Genomic DNA, 17830 nt, shown 5'->3' with positions numbered 1-17830 from the left:
GATACATTTACTGAAATGTAATAGGCTTAAGTTGGGCATGATTAATCTGTATCCCTCCAATTTCAGCGGGCCTATTTTTAGAACACCAAGTCTGCATTCAGCCCAGAATAATACAACACATTATCTTGCTTCCCTTCCCTGCGCCCCCCCGCCTCCCGCTGTCCCCTGCAGAAAGTAATTGTTTTATATATGGGAGCTGCCTTTTTTTTCTTTTTGGTTGCCCAGATCTTTAAACCAGGGGGTAGGCTGCATTGATGGAGGAAAGTGACTGGAAGCCTGTGCCTCATATTTGGAAGCATTGGGATGTTTTAATGAAGTTTAATAAAATAGATGTTTTGGTGCTTAACCTAATTGCCCTGCCTGGATCCAGCAGCTTGTTCAAAAGTTGGGGCTGTAAGGCTGCATATGGCTCCTGACCTAAAAGGTAAATAGACATAGGTACAAATGTATGATGCACGAAAGGGTATTTGGGAATTATAAATAATAGCCAGTACTTGTAATAGCTGCCAATTCACTTAAATGTTCTCCAAAAGTAAACATCTAGAGGTTGCCAATAGGAGACATGCAGTTGGGTTTTGTTTTATTTGGCATTGTTTCCAGGTCCCCCTTTTGATCTGCTATGATTGACACTTGATCTTGACAATTATGTCAAAAGAAATTTAAATGACTGCTTTGTCTTCCCCACGATTCTCTGAAAATACACACAGTAGCAAAGTGCTTATCCTTCTGCTTTGTCCCCGCAAATTCAAGGGCATTGAAATTCCTATTTTAGTCAGTTTTGAAGCATTTTCCTAATTGGAAACAAAGGTAGAGTTTAAGAATAAATTGCAAAACTGATCTGTGGGTTATAGGTTTCTTTATCTTAGTCACTTCATCTGGAGACTGGGTGGAAGCAAATGTAAGTTCATGTCTATTCTTTGAGCTGGAAGCATTCAATTCTTGGACTGATTGCTCTGATTAGGTGCCCTTCGACAGTCAAATGAAATTTGAGGCTGAAATGTTCAGTGAGAATACCATCATCCTTTCCCTCATCCTACAAAAGCAGATGTGTTTGTGTCCTATCAAATTTTAATTGGTGCCTTCCAGATATGTGGTTGACAAATCAGAAATGAGGAGGTGATAAGCTGCCTGGGTAAGCCAAGGAAAATCATCAAAACCATCAAAAAGCGAAAGTTAGAATATTTTAGACATGTGATGTGACATCTGGAAAAATATGGTATGCTTCACGTAATCGTCCAGGTAAAGATTGAAGGCAAACGAAGTCCAGGCAGAAGAAGAACTTCAAAAACTAAGGGACTGGTTTTGACAAAACTTTTTCATGTGGCTGTTGATAAAAATAGGATCGCTAATATGATCGCCAATTTCCAATGACGGATATGGCACAAGAAGAAGAAGATATGTGGGGAAATTTCTTGGAGAATTGTAATCTGTTATTCTTAGAAGCACTAGGTTAGGGAAAACTCGTTGCAGTTAGGACCTGCATCTATGAACAATATTTAAGATATGTGGGTCAGCCTTTAATTTATACAGATGGGGAATGCTCAGGAACCTAAGGAAAATGGATGTTTGCTCCCTGCCTCCCGCAGCATTCCCACTGTGTTTGCGGTAGATGGTTTCTCAGCAGAGATGCCTGATGAGTTGCTTGAGTTGTCTCCTTCTATTTTTTCTCCCACATTTGATCCTCATTCTTCAGTGTTTCCCAGTGACTGCTGCAGCTGGTAGTGATATTGTGCAAGAGATAATGTCAGCCTTGGACAATTACTCTGTCCTGTATACTGCTAGTCCATCGGCAGGGCCCAAGTAAAATGTTGATTTGGAACATCTTTCTAAAAATATTGATTAGGAACAAATTGTTCCATGTGTAAAGAAAAACTTTGAGACTCCAACGTAATGTCATAAACCTCAAAGCAGGGCCTTCAGGGTACAAAAAGTGATGGAGGTCATATACCTTAGGCAAACTCAGTCCTTTGGATCCCACTTTCATTTAACAACAGTCTTATCAGACATATTTTGAACTCTCTCTGGAATCCTAGGGATCAGTCAGTTCTGGTGTATTTGTTTGGGATTTGGAAACAGTGAGTTGAGATTCCCACTGATTTAACCCTCTAGGCAGCTTTATAGTGTCTCTTTGAGCTTTTGATTAATCTAATGGCTGCTGCAATGGCTAGGGTTTTAACAGGGCATCTTCACGGGCACGGGGGGGGGGGGCAAAAATCCCAAAATGGCATCTATGTCTATGTGATTAAAGCCCTGTATAGTTTTTTTTACACACATTGCATGCAAAATATACATATAAAAGGGGCAGGGCTACTATAGTGTGGCCATGGCCCCCATCTTGACTTTTTGATTCACCTACTCTTTTAGTCACCCTTGGAGTTCCAGGTTGGGAATATTTCCCCTTGCCAAGGAGGCAGGTTCGGGGTATTTTTAACACTCAAGTAGGTTAATAATGACAATATATAGACTATGATTTAAAGTCCATGTTTTAGTGATTCAGCAAAAATTTGTTTTTTCTTTGTTACCTTGTTATCTGAGCATCTATGCTACCCCACATCTTGCCTACCCAGTTCCATTTCTTAGAAACTTAAAATAATTTCTAAAGGATTTAATGGCAGCAGAAGAAAAGGATAGCAAAGGACAAGAGCTCCATAACAAGAAGGGAATGTAACAAAAAAGGTACTTTAAAAAACTTCCTGACATATCTAGTGATTAATATTTTGCTAATGCTGCAGTGCAGGTTGGAAGCAGCTATTTTAACTCTCTTTTAAAGTATAAGTCAAAAGTACTTGAGGTCTGTCTTGTTTGTATCTGAATAAACATGACCTCAGTGAATTGGTGTTAGAAAATCTGTTTTATTATGTAGAAATGGTGGTAGAGGATCATTATATACCCATGCAGATTGGTAACAGAGGATGGCTACATAGACATACGGATCAAACAAAGTGTACAGTGTACAGTCACCATGTTTCTTACAGCTGATCGGTTTTAACTGTCACGGGAAACTCTCCTCAGAAAAACAGAACCATGGATTATAGCCATATTCCAGAGCTCTAGTCACAGGACTGGCCCATTGGTTGTCCCAGAGCAGCTCCTCCAGCTGAGTGCACCCGAGTGGTGCCAAGGTGGCCCTTGCCTCCCGCCGCTTCAGGCTTGGAGCAGTAAGATGCGTCCTGGAATCACTACAGTGGCGAGAAGAAGCAGCTGTTATGGGCTCTGTCTTGCGCAGGCAAGAACCTGGCTGGTTCTTGCCTGCACATGCACAGAACATTATTCAATACCTAAAAAAAATGCTGGCAATGGCATGACCTGTCTGCTGTCCCTACCAGTTCAAAGACCCAGTCCCTATTTCCACTACCAGTTCGCCTAAACTGGTAACAACCCACCTCTGCTCTAGAACAGCTAATATTCCTACAAAATTCTCAGCATCAAAAAGCCATTTTTGATAAATGTCAATGAAGAAATCTTTGTTTTAAACATTTTTTTTTAAAAAATGCCAGGATAATCACCATGCTGCTTGAACAACATATAAGCATGTCAGTGGGTGTGAATCGTGTATGAGTAATGGAAAGCAGAAAAGAGGAGAAGGAAAATTAATCTTGGACTGAACTCATTGCATTGCATTTTTTCTCTTTCGCCCTAGGTATTGGCGTCGAATCCTGGGCTTGCAGGTGAAATATGCACATTGTGATGATTACCAGTTTTGCTATTGTTACCGAGGAAGGTCGAGCCACAGACCATCTACCCTCATGCTGCATGGGTTTTCGGCTCCCAAAGAAATGTGGGTTTCTATGGTCAAGGTACGCTTCTGTTTCTCTGACGTTAAAACAATTTCATCTTGGAATTCAAGTGTCACCTGAAAATTGGATCTTTAATCTCTCTCTCTCTCCCTCCTCCTCCACCTCCGCTTCCCTCCTTCCCTCCCTCCCCCCTCTCTCTGTGTCTATAGCTGACTTTCATTTTACTGAATGTGTTTATTGTGTGGTTCATGATGTTATCTTGCCTTGTAATGGGATGACGGAAATTAACATGGAATGTTGAAGTTTCTGTTAGAACAGTTTGTATTCTCAGAAATACTGTATGAATCAACTGTATGAATCAGGGTTAAGATAATATATAGTTTGTTAGGATGGTTAATTCCAAAATATCTTTGCTGTCTTCACCCATGTATTTAGGCACAAATACACTTGATTCTACTAGGACTGTGGAAAATATGGTCACTCTTCTACATATAGTATAAGACGTTCCAAAGTATAAGATGCATCTAGCGCAGTGGTTAAATGCAGCACTGCAGGCTACTGCTAGATCAGCAGTTCAGCGGTTCAAATCCCACCAGCTCAGGGTTGACTCAGCCTTCCATCCTTCCGAGGTGGGTAAAATGAGGACCCAGATTGTTGGGGGCAATATGCTGACTCTCTGTAAACCGCTTAGAGAGGCCTGAAAGCCCTATGAAGCGGTATAGAAGTCTACTGCTATTACTGCTATTTTGGGGAGGAAACAAGAGGTAAACAAATCTGCCTCTGCCTCCCAGCAATTTTCCTCCTTGCAGCAAATAGCAAACAATACAGACAATATACACTGTTGTGGTGTTACATTTCAGACTATAATTGTACAGAGGCTGTTAAAATTGATGTGGCTTTCTAAAAGCATACATTATATGCTATTTAAAAGAAGGTACAATAGCACTGGGCCTCTTCAGATCAAGCATTTATTTTAAAAAGCTTCTTCATTTTGTTGTCTAGAACAATAATAAAGCAGTCTTTAAAAAGTAAATCTAATAATTTGAACGTTCTATAGACATTTATAGTTATTGACTTGCCTCCTTGCAGCAAGCAACCGGTTTCAGTTTAGCCTGATTAAAAGGGGAAAAAAATCTGCTTCTGCCTCCCAGTAATTTGCCTCCTAGCAGCAAACATCCTGTTTTACTTTCAGTTTCAGCACCAGCCTTCTGATGATCAGCTATTTCAGGCTGCAGGGATTGCCATAGCCCAGCGATGGCAAAGCTTTTTTGGCTTGTATGCCATAAGTGGGGGGTCGTGCGTGGGTGTACCACACCCATAATGCAATGTGTGACCTCCCCCAGTGCGCATGCGTGCATGACAGGTGCTCCCCCCATTTTTTGCATACTTTTTTCACTCTCCCTAAGCTCCAGAGGGCGAGGACAGGAGGAGGGCGAAAACAGCCTCACCCCCTTTGGAGCCCCCCAGAGGCTTCAGGAACTTCCCTGAAGTCTCCAGAATGCAAAAAACGACCCTACAAGCAAACTGAAACTTCCGGTTTGCTCGTAGGGCTGTTTTTAGTCCTCCGGAGTGTTCAGGGACCTCCTGGAGGCTTCCCTGAAGGCTCCAGAGGATGAAAAACGACCCTACGAGCAAACCAGAAGTCCGTTGTTGATTTCCGGTTTGCCCTTATGACTGGTTCTTTGCGCTCCGGAAAAAAGCTTCAGGGAAGCTCCTGATACTTCCAGAGGGCCTCCAGGGGGGCGGGGGAGGCTGTTTTTACCCCTCCTATAAAGCCTCTGGAGCTTGGGGAGGGCAAAAAATGGCTTTAAAAAAGGCTGAACCCAGCTGGCAGGGCAACACCTTGCCATAGGTTCACCATCCCAGTCATAGCCTTTTGCCGCCTCCGCAAGCCCAATTTGCTCCATTTGCAAGAAGGTAAATTGCTGAGAGGCAGACGCCAAAGGGTGGGAGCTGGTGGGTGGGCGGAACTACATTTGGTGTATAAGACCCACCCAAATTTTCACCCTCTTTTAGGGGGGAAAAGGTGATCTTATACTCCGAAAAATACGGTATCTATCTTTCAGGTACAGATGTGACTGGTTATTGCTAAGTTGGAAATGCTTTATGATGTTGGGCATGGAAAAGAGGATGCATCATCTTAGTTCTTGGGCCATAAAATCTATTTAATATTATCGTAAAAACTCCCATGCGTTTGGGCACATGGATAACTCAAGGGTTCATGAACAGTTTGTGACTGAGTTTTCTCTTGTAAAAAGATATTTATGTTTTACAATACAAAAGGAGAAACTAAAGGGCCACATGTGGCCCCCAAATCTAGAATGGAACCGCATAATGGGAAAGAGCTGTCATTTCCTGTTTTACAAGAATGCTTTGTGCTGAGCCAATCTGTGGCCAAAGAAGTCTGTTCAACTCCTTGGGTAGATTCTTGTGTTGTGCTAAGCCAAAATATAGTTTGCTTAATTTTGGCTTAGCTTGTTGTACGAATCCAGCCAATTACAGTTCTTTGCAATAAACTATTGTTGAATGAATGGTGGTTTAATATAATGTATAAACCAGCCAATTACAGTTCTTTGCAATAAACTATTGTTGAATGAATGGTGGTTTAATATAATGTATAAACCAGGATTGTATTAAAATAATGGTCATGCTGGAATGTTTCCCAAGTTTGCTTTTGATGATAAAATTTATTCTGCTTATGCTTGTTCTCCACAGTTTCTTCCAAAAAACCTTCACTTGATTTGTATTGATATGCCAGGCCATGGGGGTACCACTCGGTCATCTCTCGATGATTATTCCATATATGGACAAGTGAAAAGAATACACCAGGTAAAATCTGCAGAAGTGCAGAAATCTACTGATTGTTGCAGTCTTTTGGTCTCTTAGATCTTTCAGTTTTAAAGTAATGAAAAATTAATGGGGAGGTGTGTTTTCCTTTAAATTTGGGGGTGGGGGGGAAGGAAGCTATCACAGATTTCTCTATCTAGTATTTTCTCTATGCACTGGACTACTTTGTTGGGAAGTAAGGGAACTATATTAAAGTCCAGTTTAGTACAAGTATGGCAGAAGCGGAGCACAGACTCCAGATTCTGACTTGTCAAGTTTTTCTCTGAGATTATGGCTTTATTTTGTATGTGTCATAAAGAAAACAATATTTGCTGTTTATTACATACTTGAGCAGTATTGAAAGTTACTCCTTCCAACATATGTGCCACGTAGGGTGTGTCAACTTTTTCAGCTTTCAAATTGCAAACAAAAGTTGTGACTTGCCTTGGGGATTGTAAAGATATTTTGGTTACTTTAATGTAATTTAGATGTGCTTGATAAGTGACTCCAAAAATATCATAACGTTCTAACATTTTGTTTGTTTCATTTGTGCCAGTGTCTTCTTCTGGTTCTGATTTCTAGTTTTTCTACATGATGCATTTCTGTCACTAATGCAAAATGCTGTCACCTCAGTTCTCCTGTTCATACAGAATTTATAGTCTTCTGGGGAGAACTTGTAGCACTTCAGAAATGACTTAGGATGTCACTGTGAAAGTCGGTCAGTGCTGTTGGGACAGAGATGAATCTGACATTTATTTATTGAGAAAACTTTTATTGCCACCTAGCTTATGCATAATCATCCAAGGCAGCTTACAGCAATATTCCATGAAAATAAAAATAAATCCACAAAATCTCGCAAAAGACATTGTACTCTCATCACAGTACCACAGCATCCCATCAATTTATGGCACTGACAAACAGTCATGGGTTGCCTAAACACTGATCTTGAAATCAGGTTTCCTATTTTGGACTAGGAGGGACAGCAACTTGGATTGAGCCCCAGCCTGTGGGTTGGATACATCACTCGCAAGCCACACCCACCCCAGCTCTGTGAATGGGAAAAACTTTGCGAAATGTCACATGACAGCAATGTGACATGTCGAGTTTGACACCCAGCCCATAGAGGATGGGGGTAAGGAAGGGAATCCCATTAATCTTAACAAAGAATGAGAGTCCTACTATCTTTAGGGTATTTTAAAAAGTCTCCCTCGCTAAATAGTCTCCTTGAAATCACACATGACTTTTGGCAACTTTATTGTACTTTTCTTGGCAACAGTACAGAAATGACTTTCCCGTGCTTTCTTCCAAGTTGTTTTTTTTACTTCTCAGTTTAGTCCACTGTTCTTGGGGTTCCCTAGAGGTCTCCCATCCAAGTACAGACTAGGCCTGACCTGCTTAGCGTGCTTCTCTCTCAGCCAAAATCACCTAGTCAGAAGCTGTCACATCCCGAAATTTCAAAAGTCTTATTTAACAGGATTTTCCTGTTATGGTATTTTAAAATTTGCAGTCTTTGGGGATATTTACTTCTTCCTGATCCAGCACAACTTTTCATAAGTAACAGCAATTCTTTCTTAATTGAAAAAGAACTCCCAGATTAAAGCAATTTATGCATCCAGTCATGGGTTGCCTAAACACTGATCTTGAAATCAGGTTTCCTATTTTGGACTAGGAGGCGCAGCAACTTGGATTGAGCCCCAGCTGTGGTGTTGTGACCTGCAGAATGCTGATGCACGGCCTCTCCTTTAATTTTGCAGTTCGTTGAATGTATCAATCTGAACCGAAAGCCATTTCATCTGGTTGGAACTTCAATGGGTGGACATGTGGCTGGTGTTTATGCTGCTCAGTATCCGGCAGAGGTCTGCTGCTTGACTCTTATATGCCCTGCAGGTGAGTTCCACCATTTGTGTTGGATGCACCATTTAAGGCGCTTAAGGATCAGCCAGTGACATCACTGTTGCTCAGGGAAACCGTGTGGGGCTTCATTTATGAATGATGAGAGCAGCAGCAGCACTTAGGTCTTGAACATGGACCTGTTAACCTCCAACCTCCAATTCAACATCCTAACCACGTGAGCAGGTGAATGATGCAAAGAAAATCTGACCTCTGAGAAAGTACCGTAGTAAAATGCATTGGATGGAACCCAGAAAATTATGTTTGCATAATAGATCCTAGGAAGAAACAAATGGATTTTAAGTCTCTTTTTTTCAGTTAATTTTGTCCTTGGTTCAGATAAATTTTATGTCCTCCCCCCTCCCCTGCCTTCTAATTATTTATTTTTTCCAGAGGAGGGGGAGGGAACGTGTGGGTTTTATTTTAGCCTGATTGGTCCAAAGTCTGAGAGCGAAGCTTTAAATACTGGTGCCTTCCAATCCTGGCCCAGATTCTCTCAGTCTTTGGTCTATATTCTCTGGTAGAGAATATAGGTAGGATTTATTGTTGTTTGCAATCTGATCTCTATTTGACTTAATTGGGCACTTTAAAAAGTTTTTCTAAATTCCAAATTGTGCAGCTGCAGCCCCAAGGGACAGTTATCTGCCTCGGGTGGTTGGGGAGGGCCCTGTGGGGCATTTTGCCTCCCCCCCGCGGGCCTTGAGCCTTAGCCCTATCCCCGGGGGTGCGTGGGTGCCAACTCCTTTATTGGTGGCTGCAGCGGCAGCTGCGCGGGCCATAAAGCCTCGGACATCAGCAGCGGCACCACGAAGCGTCTCTGAGCCGCTCGCAGAGCCGACGATCGTCGGATTGGCTTCCACGTTGTCTCCTTCGCCTTCTCCGGCTGCGAGTGGCCTCTGGGGAGGGGGTGCGAGCCTGAGTGCCGCGTGGCTCCCCCCGTCCTCTCTAGAAGTGGCACGGGTGTCTGAGCAACCAGCTGAGCCACTGGAGGCTTGATTTGGCCGTTGGGCTGGTGCGAAGCGCTCCAGTGGCCATTTTTGTTGCCGCCACATGCGCGAGGAGCGCGCTTCGATCTGCGGCTGCCCAGGCCTTATTCCCTCAGCGTGCTGAAGGCCTCAGTCCCAGTTGGGCCTACAGAGCCTTGAAGCCCTCGTTCCAGCGTCGGACACGTGAGTAGGCATGGACGAGGGGCCTGAAATTCCCCAGGGCCAGGAGGGGGGCCCGATTGGGGGGGAAGGCCTAAGGCAGGGGTTGATCAGGGTATTTCCCTCCCAGGTTCTGGGAGAGCCCAATGCCCATCTAGGTCCTCCACTAGGGAGGAAGCACATGGCTATTGAGAAAACTTTTGCAAGGGCTGAAAGGCAGGCCAGGTCTACTAGACCTTCATCCCGGGATAGATCCAGATCCCCTCTGGGTCCTCTTTCACCACGTTCTTCCCCTAGGGGATTTAGCCCTTGCTCTTTCCCCTTGGTCTCTCCAGATAGACCTTGTTCCTATTCCAGAAGGAGGCAATCTCCCTCTCCTTCTCCTTCTAGGAATCCATTGGAGGGTACGTCTAGGGGGCCCTGTCCCTCACGCAGGTTGGCTCCGCAAGGGCCTAGCTCTGCCTTTGGTGATGTAGAAGATTTGGAACACCTCCCTGAGGGTATTAAAACACTTATTTCTGCAGCCATTGCTAGGGGTGTTGCCCAGCAGGACAAGGGGTCCTTTTCTTCCAGACATGGGGGACTCGGCAGGGCCCAGTGTCGTGCTTCCTCCCCTTCCATGGTGAGCGAAGCTTCTTTCTTGGGGGTGGAGAGCCTCCTGGACATGGGCTTCTCGAAGGATGAAAATGCAGGCCTTTCAGATGAGCCCTTGTCTAAGGGCCTCTTTGTTCCAGCCATGTTCAAGATCCTCTTGGATAAGGCGAGACAGACCACCAAGGTTGGAACAGGGGACCCCTCGGTGCCCCCGCCTAGAGATACTGACATGGCCATGTTCTCCGCCACGGCAACTAACAAGGAGGAAATTTCAGCTCCTCCCCTGTTTTTGGAGGTCCTCACCGATCAATGGGCTTGCCCCTCCAATTCTCTGCTCCAGGGAGTAATGACCGCCGGCACTATAATGTGGAGCAGACCTTTGCCCAGGTCATTCAATTCCCTGCCATTGACACCCCAGTGGCCGCCCTTGTTTCCTCCTCTCCGGTGGTTTCAGGCGATGCGGCGGATAAGATGAAACCGGAGGATAAGCGTGCTGAGCTTACCTTGCGGAAGAATTTTAATGCCACTGCGTGGGTTATCAAATCCACGGCCTCGGCCTCCTACTTTAAGGGCGCCACTGTCATGTGGCTTAAGAAGCTTCAGGAGCACATTCCCATCCAGGACGAGCGGGTCCACCAAGATCTCTTTAAGATCATGGCGGCTTGCCAGTTCTACGCTGATGTGACCCTGGACACAGTCAAGTTTGCATCCAGTGCCTTAGCCACCTCTGTCACCTCACGTAGGCTTCTTTGGCTACGCCACTGGCAGATGGATAACAAGGCTAAGTGGGATTTGGCAGCCGCCCCTTTCAAGGGGCCCAATCTTTTCGGGGAGGCTCTCGTCCCCATCTTGGTTGAGGATAAGGACAAGAAGAAGGTCCTTCCCTCTAATGCTAAGAAGCCCGAGGCTAAGTCTCGCCCTTTCCGTAGGCAAAGGTATAGGGCTACAGATTACGGCTATAACCAATGCTTTTCTTCTTTCCCATGTGATAGGCAATTCTCCGGGTCGTCCTTTCAGGACAGGAATCAATTCCAGGGTCATTTCAGGCGGCCCTTTCATGGGGGAGGCGGTGGCCCCTTCCGCAGGGGGAAGTGACTCGAACCCGAGTCGTCCCATCGGCAGCCGCCTCTCCCTCTATGTGGATCAATGGGACGAGATCACGTCGGATGCTTGGGTCCGAGCCACGGTTCGCCACGGTCTCAGGTTAGAATTTCTCTCCACTCCTCCAAACCTCTTTCGGTCGTTCCCTTCGTCTCGGAGTCAGGAGCGCCGCCGCCTGATGGATCAGGCGATCGCCCACCTTCTCGACATTCAGGCGGTGGAGGCGGTTCCTCTAGGGGAACAAGGTGCTTCAAAATGTCATCCCTCAAATCTATCCTTCAGGGCATCAGGAAGGGAGACTTCCTGGCCTCCGTGGATCTCACAGAGGCCTATCTTCACATTCCCATCCTGCCCTCTCATCGCTGGTTCTTGAGGTTCTCTCACGGGTCCTGCCACTACCAGTACAGGGCTCTTCCCTTCGGCCTGGCCTCGGCCCCACGGACCTTCACGAAGGTTCTGCCAGCTCTGGCGGCTCATCTGTGGTGTGTGCCGGTTCGTCTCCAATGTTATTTAAACAATGTCTTGGTTCAAGCGGGGTCCCTTCCTCAGGCCGTCTCGGATCTTCAGCTCACCATTTGGAGCCTTCAAAGCCTGGGCTTTTCGGTGAACTTTGCCAAGAGCCATATTTCCCCCTCCACTCGCATTCTGCACCTGGGGACAGTCATAGATTCCAAGTCGGGGGTGGTGAGTCAATCTCAGGAACGGCAGGACAGCCTCCGTCGTCTGGCGGAAAGCGTTCGCGCAAGGCGGTCCACTTCCATCCTCTCTCTGTCACAGTTATTGGGCAAGATGGTCTCTTGTGGGAACTCATCCCTTTCAAGAGGGGACGATTGAGCAATTCTCTTCGGACTCTCCGTCTCCTGGCGCGGGTCTGGGTCTCTCTGGTGTGGTGGCTCTCTCTGGTCATTCAGCGGGGCTGCTGCTTCTGGGAGCTGGACAGAGTGATTGTCACCACGGATGCGAGTCTGTTCGGATGGGGGGTGCTGGTGGGCTCTCGGATGGCGCAGGGCAGGTGGACGGCCTCGGATCTACACCACAATATAAATTGGCTAGCGCTGAAGGCTGCACGACTGGCTCTGCGTCACTTTCAGTCCTCGGTGGAGGGGCGCCATGTGCTCCTCCTGATGGACAATGTGGCCACCAACTCTCACATCAATCGTCAAGGTGGGACCCACTCACGGGGCCTCTGGTTGGAGGCTCTGCGGCTGGGCTCCTGGGCGGAGAGACATCTGCTGTCCTTGGTGTCGGAGCACATCTCGGGACTCTCCAATGTCCAGGTGGATTGGCTCAGTCGAGCGACTCTGGACAATGGTGAGTGGCAACTCCACCCGTCGCTTTTCCGGAGGATCTGCCAAAGGTTCGGGTCTCCTCTGGTAGACCTGTTTGCGTTGCCCGCGAACTCCCAGCTTCCACGGTTTTTCACCCGTTTCCAGTCCAGGTCGGCGGAGGGCACGGACGCCCTCAGGAGCGTCTTTATACTTTCCCTCCCATTCCCCTTATCCCGGGGACTGTCAGGAAGGTGGTGGCGGAGGGGCCCCTGGTCATTCTAGTGGCCCCGTATTGGCCCAGGAGGCCCTGGTTCACGGATCTGGTACAGCTGTTGGTGGCCCCCCGTTTAGGATTCCGCAGGGGGAGGTGTTCTTGCTGCAAGGGGCTCTGGTACACCCAGAGCCCCAGTGGCTTCATCTGACGGCCTGGCTCTTGAACGGCGGCTTCTGAGGGAGGCTCATCTGTCCTCCGGGGTCATTCATACCATCGTGGCGGCTCAGCGGCCATCGACAACCTGCATTTATACCTGGGTGGCCTTCGTCCGATGGTGCTCGCCTAGGGGCATTTCTCCCGATAGGGCCACCATTCCCAACGTCTTGGATTTCCTTCAGAAGGGTCTGGAGGACGAGCTTTCGCAGAATACCTTGCGGCGCCAGGTGGCATCTCTGTCTTTGGTGCTGGAGGGGTCTTCTTCCCTTTCCCAGTTTCCCCTGGTCAAGCTTTTCCTGAAGGGGGCGGATAATCTCAGACCTCCCCCCGTCCACAGGTTCCCCATGTGGGATCTTCCCCTGGACCTCAGGGCCTTGGCGGGGGGCCTGTTTGAGCCACTCCGCTCAGTTCACTTAACGGGGGGCCCGTTTGAGCCACTCAGCTCAGTTCACTTACGTTTCTTGACGTTGAAAGTGGCCTTCCTGGTGGCGGTCACATCCGCCCACCATATTTCTGAGTTAGGCGCCTTGTCCTCCAGGGACAACCTTTGTCACTTTCACCAGGACAGGGTGGTCCTTCACCTTGACCCGGCCTTCGTCCCAAAGATGAACACCCCCTTTCATAGAACTCAGGAGATCATCCTGCCCGATTTTTGCCCGGGCCCATCCAATGACAGGGAACATCTCTGGCATCGGTTGGATGTCCGCCGCGCTCTGCGAATCTATCTCCAGCGGACCGGGGAGGTCCGTAGGTCGGAGGCCTTGTTTGTCTCCTTCCAGCCGGGGTCGCTGGGATCGAGAGTGTCTTCGGCTAACATTGGCCGTTGGCTGCGTCAGGCCATTGTGAAGGCCTACAGGGCTTCGGGTTGGCAGGCTCTGTTGGGGATCACGGCCCATTCTACTAGGAGTGCCGCGACCACGGTGGCGTGGGCCATGAGGGCCCCGTTTGAGGACATCTGTCATGCGGCCACTTGGGCTTCCCCGACGTCCTTCATCCGGCACTATCATCTGGATGCTTTCGCGTCTGCGGATGCGGCCTTCGGTCGGAGAGTCTTGTAGGGGGTGGTGGCTGCGCCTCCCCTTGGGCCCTAGTGGTTCTTGTTCTCCCTCCCTGGGACCTTAGCTTGGGTATGTCCCACACGTCACTATTCCCTCCCCCTCCTCTGGAAAAAGGACGTTGGTCTTACCTGAACATCTATTTTCAGAGTGGGGGAGGGAATGGTCACGACCCACCCTGAGTTTGTTCATTGGGGCCAAGGGGAGGGCCCGGGTGTTCCCGGGGTTTGTTGGGTTTGTTTTTTTGTTGTTTTAGTTATACTGTTCAACTTTGAGAATCTGGGCCAGGATTGGAAGCACCAGTATTTAAAGCTTTGCTCTCAGTCTTTGGACCAATCAGGCTACGATAAAACCCACACGTGACCATTCCCTCCCCCACTCTGAAAATAGACGTTCAGGTAAGACCAATGTCCTTTCTCATCCCATCCCTTTTTAGTGCAATAAGTATATTAAGTCTATTCAGTGGTGAGATTCAACATTTTTTACTACTGGTTCTGTGGGTGTGGCTTTGTGGGCATGGTGTGACCTTGTGGATGTGGCTTTGTGGGTGTGGCAGGGGAAAGTTACTGTAAAATTCCCATTCTCACTCTTGGGGGAAGGTTACTGCAAAATCCCCATTCCCTCCCCACCCCACTAACCTGCTTTCCAGCGCCATTCTCCTGTTCAGGGCAACAAAAGAAGATCAGCTGGGAGGCGGGGAAGCAGTGGGGGTGGGGCCAGGCTATTTGCTAGTTGTCCAAACTACTCCAAATTTCTGCTACTGGTTCTCCAGAACCTGTCAGAACTGGCTGAAAACCACTCTCGAGTCTATTGAAGGATTCTTCCCCAAGCTGGATGACTTCCAAAAATATGGGCTTTAAATTCTAGAAATTTCAATGGCCTATTTGTCTGCACAACTCTCAGTTTTGGGGAAGGTTGCATTAACATATTTCTGTTGTAGTTTTGAAAGGGAAATAACTAATTTCAAGATTTCAGGGGTGTGTTACTGAATTTTATATCACAACTTGGGATCCTGCTGTAGCCTTGGTCATAGGCTACAGGGCCACATTTGGACTGTGGTTTGAATATCATTTGCTGTGATCTGATATCAAGAAATTAAAATATTTTGGAGCACATCTTCTCTCTTCCAAGGGCAGTCCCTGTTTAGTGGAAATGGACACTGGTGACTCATTCTGGATCTTTCTTTCCCAGCCTGGTACCCTCCAGATGTGCAAGAATGTTGAGGGAATAGTCTACTGTACTATTTAGAGTAGGAGATGCTTCATAAATGGTCACTGAATTCAACAATAGCGATATTTTTAATTGAATTTGTAACTCCATGCGCTTAACTGAATTTCCAATTAAATCCTTAAGTCAAGTCAGGTCTTGTTATCACTTCCTTTTCTTCCTTTTTCCCATTTTTTATTTTATTTAATTTTAAAAGAAAATTTCTATGGCAGGATTATTAAGAAAATCTGTTGCTTTTGATCTTAGCACACAATGTTTCTTCTCCTCTCATTACAGGTCTTGTCAATAGCAAAGCAAGCAACTTTATAAAACAGATGCGGGAGCAGAAGGAGAACAACTGCATTGACCACATTCCTTTGATTCCATCCACTCCGGAAGAAATGGGAGAAATGTTAAAACTGTGCTCTTATGTTCGCTTCAAGGTGCCCCATCAAGTAAGCAAGTGGCATCATTGGAAAATATCTTTAACTAGACGTTCCACCCAAATTAGTTAGTTTTAGTTGTTAGTTGTAGACTACAAATAATACATTGTAGATACCAATGAAAACTAAGTGCCATGGAGTATATTTAATAGAAATTGAAAACTGTTAACACAGTTTAGAGATTAAAATAAATTAAACTAGCAAATTTATATCAACATACACATATTATTTATTTATTTTAATAAAATTTGGATGGCCGCCCACTGTCTCAGTGATTCTGGGTGATTTACAAAAATAAAAACCTAATATACAAAAAATAAAAAACAATATCCCCCCCCCCTCACAGTTGTTGCTTAATTTGACATTGACATTAATTTGACATTTGACATTGGGATGTGGTGGCTCAGTGGCTAAGACGCTGAGCATGTTATTTATTATTTTATTAAATCGATTTATAGGCCGCCCAATTCCGGAGGATTGTTGGTCAGAAGGTCGGCAGTTTGGCAGTTCAAATCCCTAGTGCTGTGTAATGGAGTGAGCTCCCATGACTTGTCCCTGCTTCTGCCAATTTAGCAGTTCGAAAGCATGTAAAAATGCAAGTAGAAAAATAGGAACCACCTTTGGTGGGAAAGTAACAGCATTCAGTGCACCTTTGGCATTTAGTCATGCAAGCCACATGACCATGGAGCTGTCTTTGGAGGCGCTGGCTCTTCGGCTTTGAAATGGAGATAAGCACTGCCCCCTAGAGTCGAGAACAACTAGCACATATGTGCGACGGGAATCTTTACCTTTACCTAGTAGTTGCAAAGAACATTGAATTATTTTGCAATATGAAAAAAAGTGTATATATTTTGAACACAATATTCAAGTCTCTGCTATTTATGACTAGTAACAAGAAATTCCCATTCTTAAATGAGGACCATGCAGTTCATTAAGGACCTCAAGTGGCCGCAACTTAAAACTTCCTGCCAGCTTCCCCATTGATGTCGGGAAAGTTGGAAATCACAGTCATGCGACCATAGCTCGTTGCAATGCTGTATTAGTGAGCTGGGTACCGAGTGTGTAGATTGTGATCCAGTGACTGTGAGTATGCTACGATGGCAGGAATTTCATGGAGTCATTGTAATCCCCTTTTGTTCAGGGCCATTGTAATGTTGAATGGTTGCTGAATGAATGTACATGACCCAAGGACCACCTGTAACCAATGTTCCCTCTAATTTTTTTTCAGTGTGGGCAGAAAAGTATAGTGTTTGAGCGGCACATTTTCATGCCTGAGCACCTGAATTTTTTTCACAGATGTCACCCAAGACAACAACGAAAGAGGTGTTATATCAAATCAAACTAATAAAATTTTAAAACGAATAAAATTGTAAACAAATAAATTTAGAAATATTTGTTCAAAAGCAAACTCACTACAATTATCTTTTCAAATTCATTTTGGATTAAATAAAAAAGAGCTTTGAAATGAATATATAAATGGCACTTAATACTGGTAATATTAAAATAGTAAATGTTTGATATACTTCATTTTAATGATTTTCACTTGATATACTTCATTTTAATGTATTATATGCAATTTGCTATTTTAAATGAGTAAAATGATTAAAATCCCAATGCATAAAGTCTCATTCACATCTAACAGTTTTCTTCCATCTATAATTTGTAAACTCAAGGATTTATTGCCTGTCTGTTCAACAATGCTTGCTGATTAAAAAGTTGTAGCAATTTGTTCCTCTCTATACAAGTGGTTTCAGTAAAATTAGCTTGTCTTTGGTTGTCAATCTTTCTTCTGAAAAAATTTCTCTTCTTAAGACCATCATCATTACCATTTTTTTCTTCTGTATCTTGGAATCTGGAGTAGGGCTCCAATTTGTCGAATTTCCTTTTCCATATTCCCTTCTTTCCACTTTAACCCACATTTGCTCCATTAATAAATTCATCTATTGTCTTGTCTTTATCTTCTATATCTTCATTTTCCCCTTTAATTTTTGGGGCTCCAAGCCAATCATCTTTTGCTGGAGGAAGACTAGTCTTTCCAACTTCTTCTCAATTCTCCCATATCCTTCCAATAGATTTTGAATTCTAGCCAACATATTTTGGAATTTTAAGGTTTCCTCATCTGAATATTGATCCAT

At 45.5% G+C, this 17830-nt stretch overlaps 1 protein-coding gene across 3 annotated transcripts in view; it reads left to right on the top strand.

Moving 5' to 3' along the window:
* Positions 1-17830, top strand: part of ABHD6 (abhydrolase domain containing 6, acylglycerol lipase) — a 37597-nt gene that overhangs the window by 12437 nt on the left and 7330 nt on the right. For 2 of the 3 annotated variants that reach the window (XM_087708997.1, XM_087708996.1), the window contains exons 3-6: positions 3641-3797; positions 6453-6566; positions 8318-8450; positions 15550-15707. In XM_087708997.1, coding sequence (XP_087565123.1) covers positions 3641-3797; positions 6453-6566; positions 8318-8450; positions 15550-15707 — 562 coding nt within the window. Of the gene's footprint in view, positions 1-2211; positions 2677-3640; positions 3798-6452; positions 6567-8317; positions 8451-15549; positions 15708-17830 lie in introns of those variants that run through there. The other variant, XM_087708998.1, reaches the window with a different exon arrangement.

This window comes from Thamnophis sirtalis, unplaced genomic scaffold, assembly GCF_051295495.1.
Source record: "Thamnophis sirtalis isolate CommonGarterSnake01/CBP01778 unplaced genomic scaffold, rThaSir2_p1.2 scaffold_3, whole genome shotgun sequence".
Classification (NCBI taxonomy): Eukaryota; Metazoa; Chordata; class Lepidosauria; order Squamata; family Natricidae; genus Thamnophis; species Thamnophis sirtalis.
Note: the sequence above shows the minus strand (reverse complement) of the source record. Positions and strands in the feature narration are given on the sequence as shown.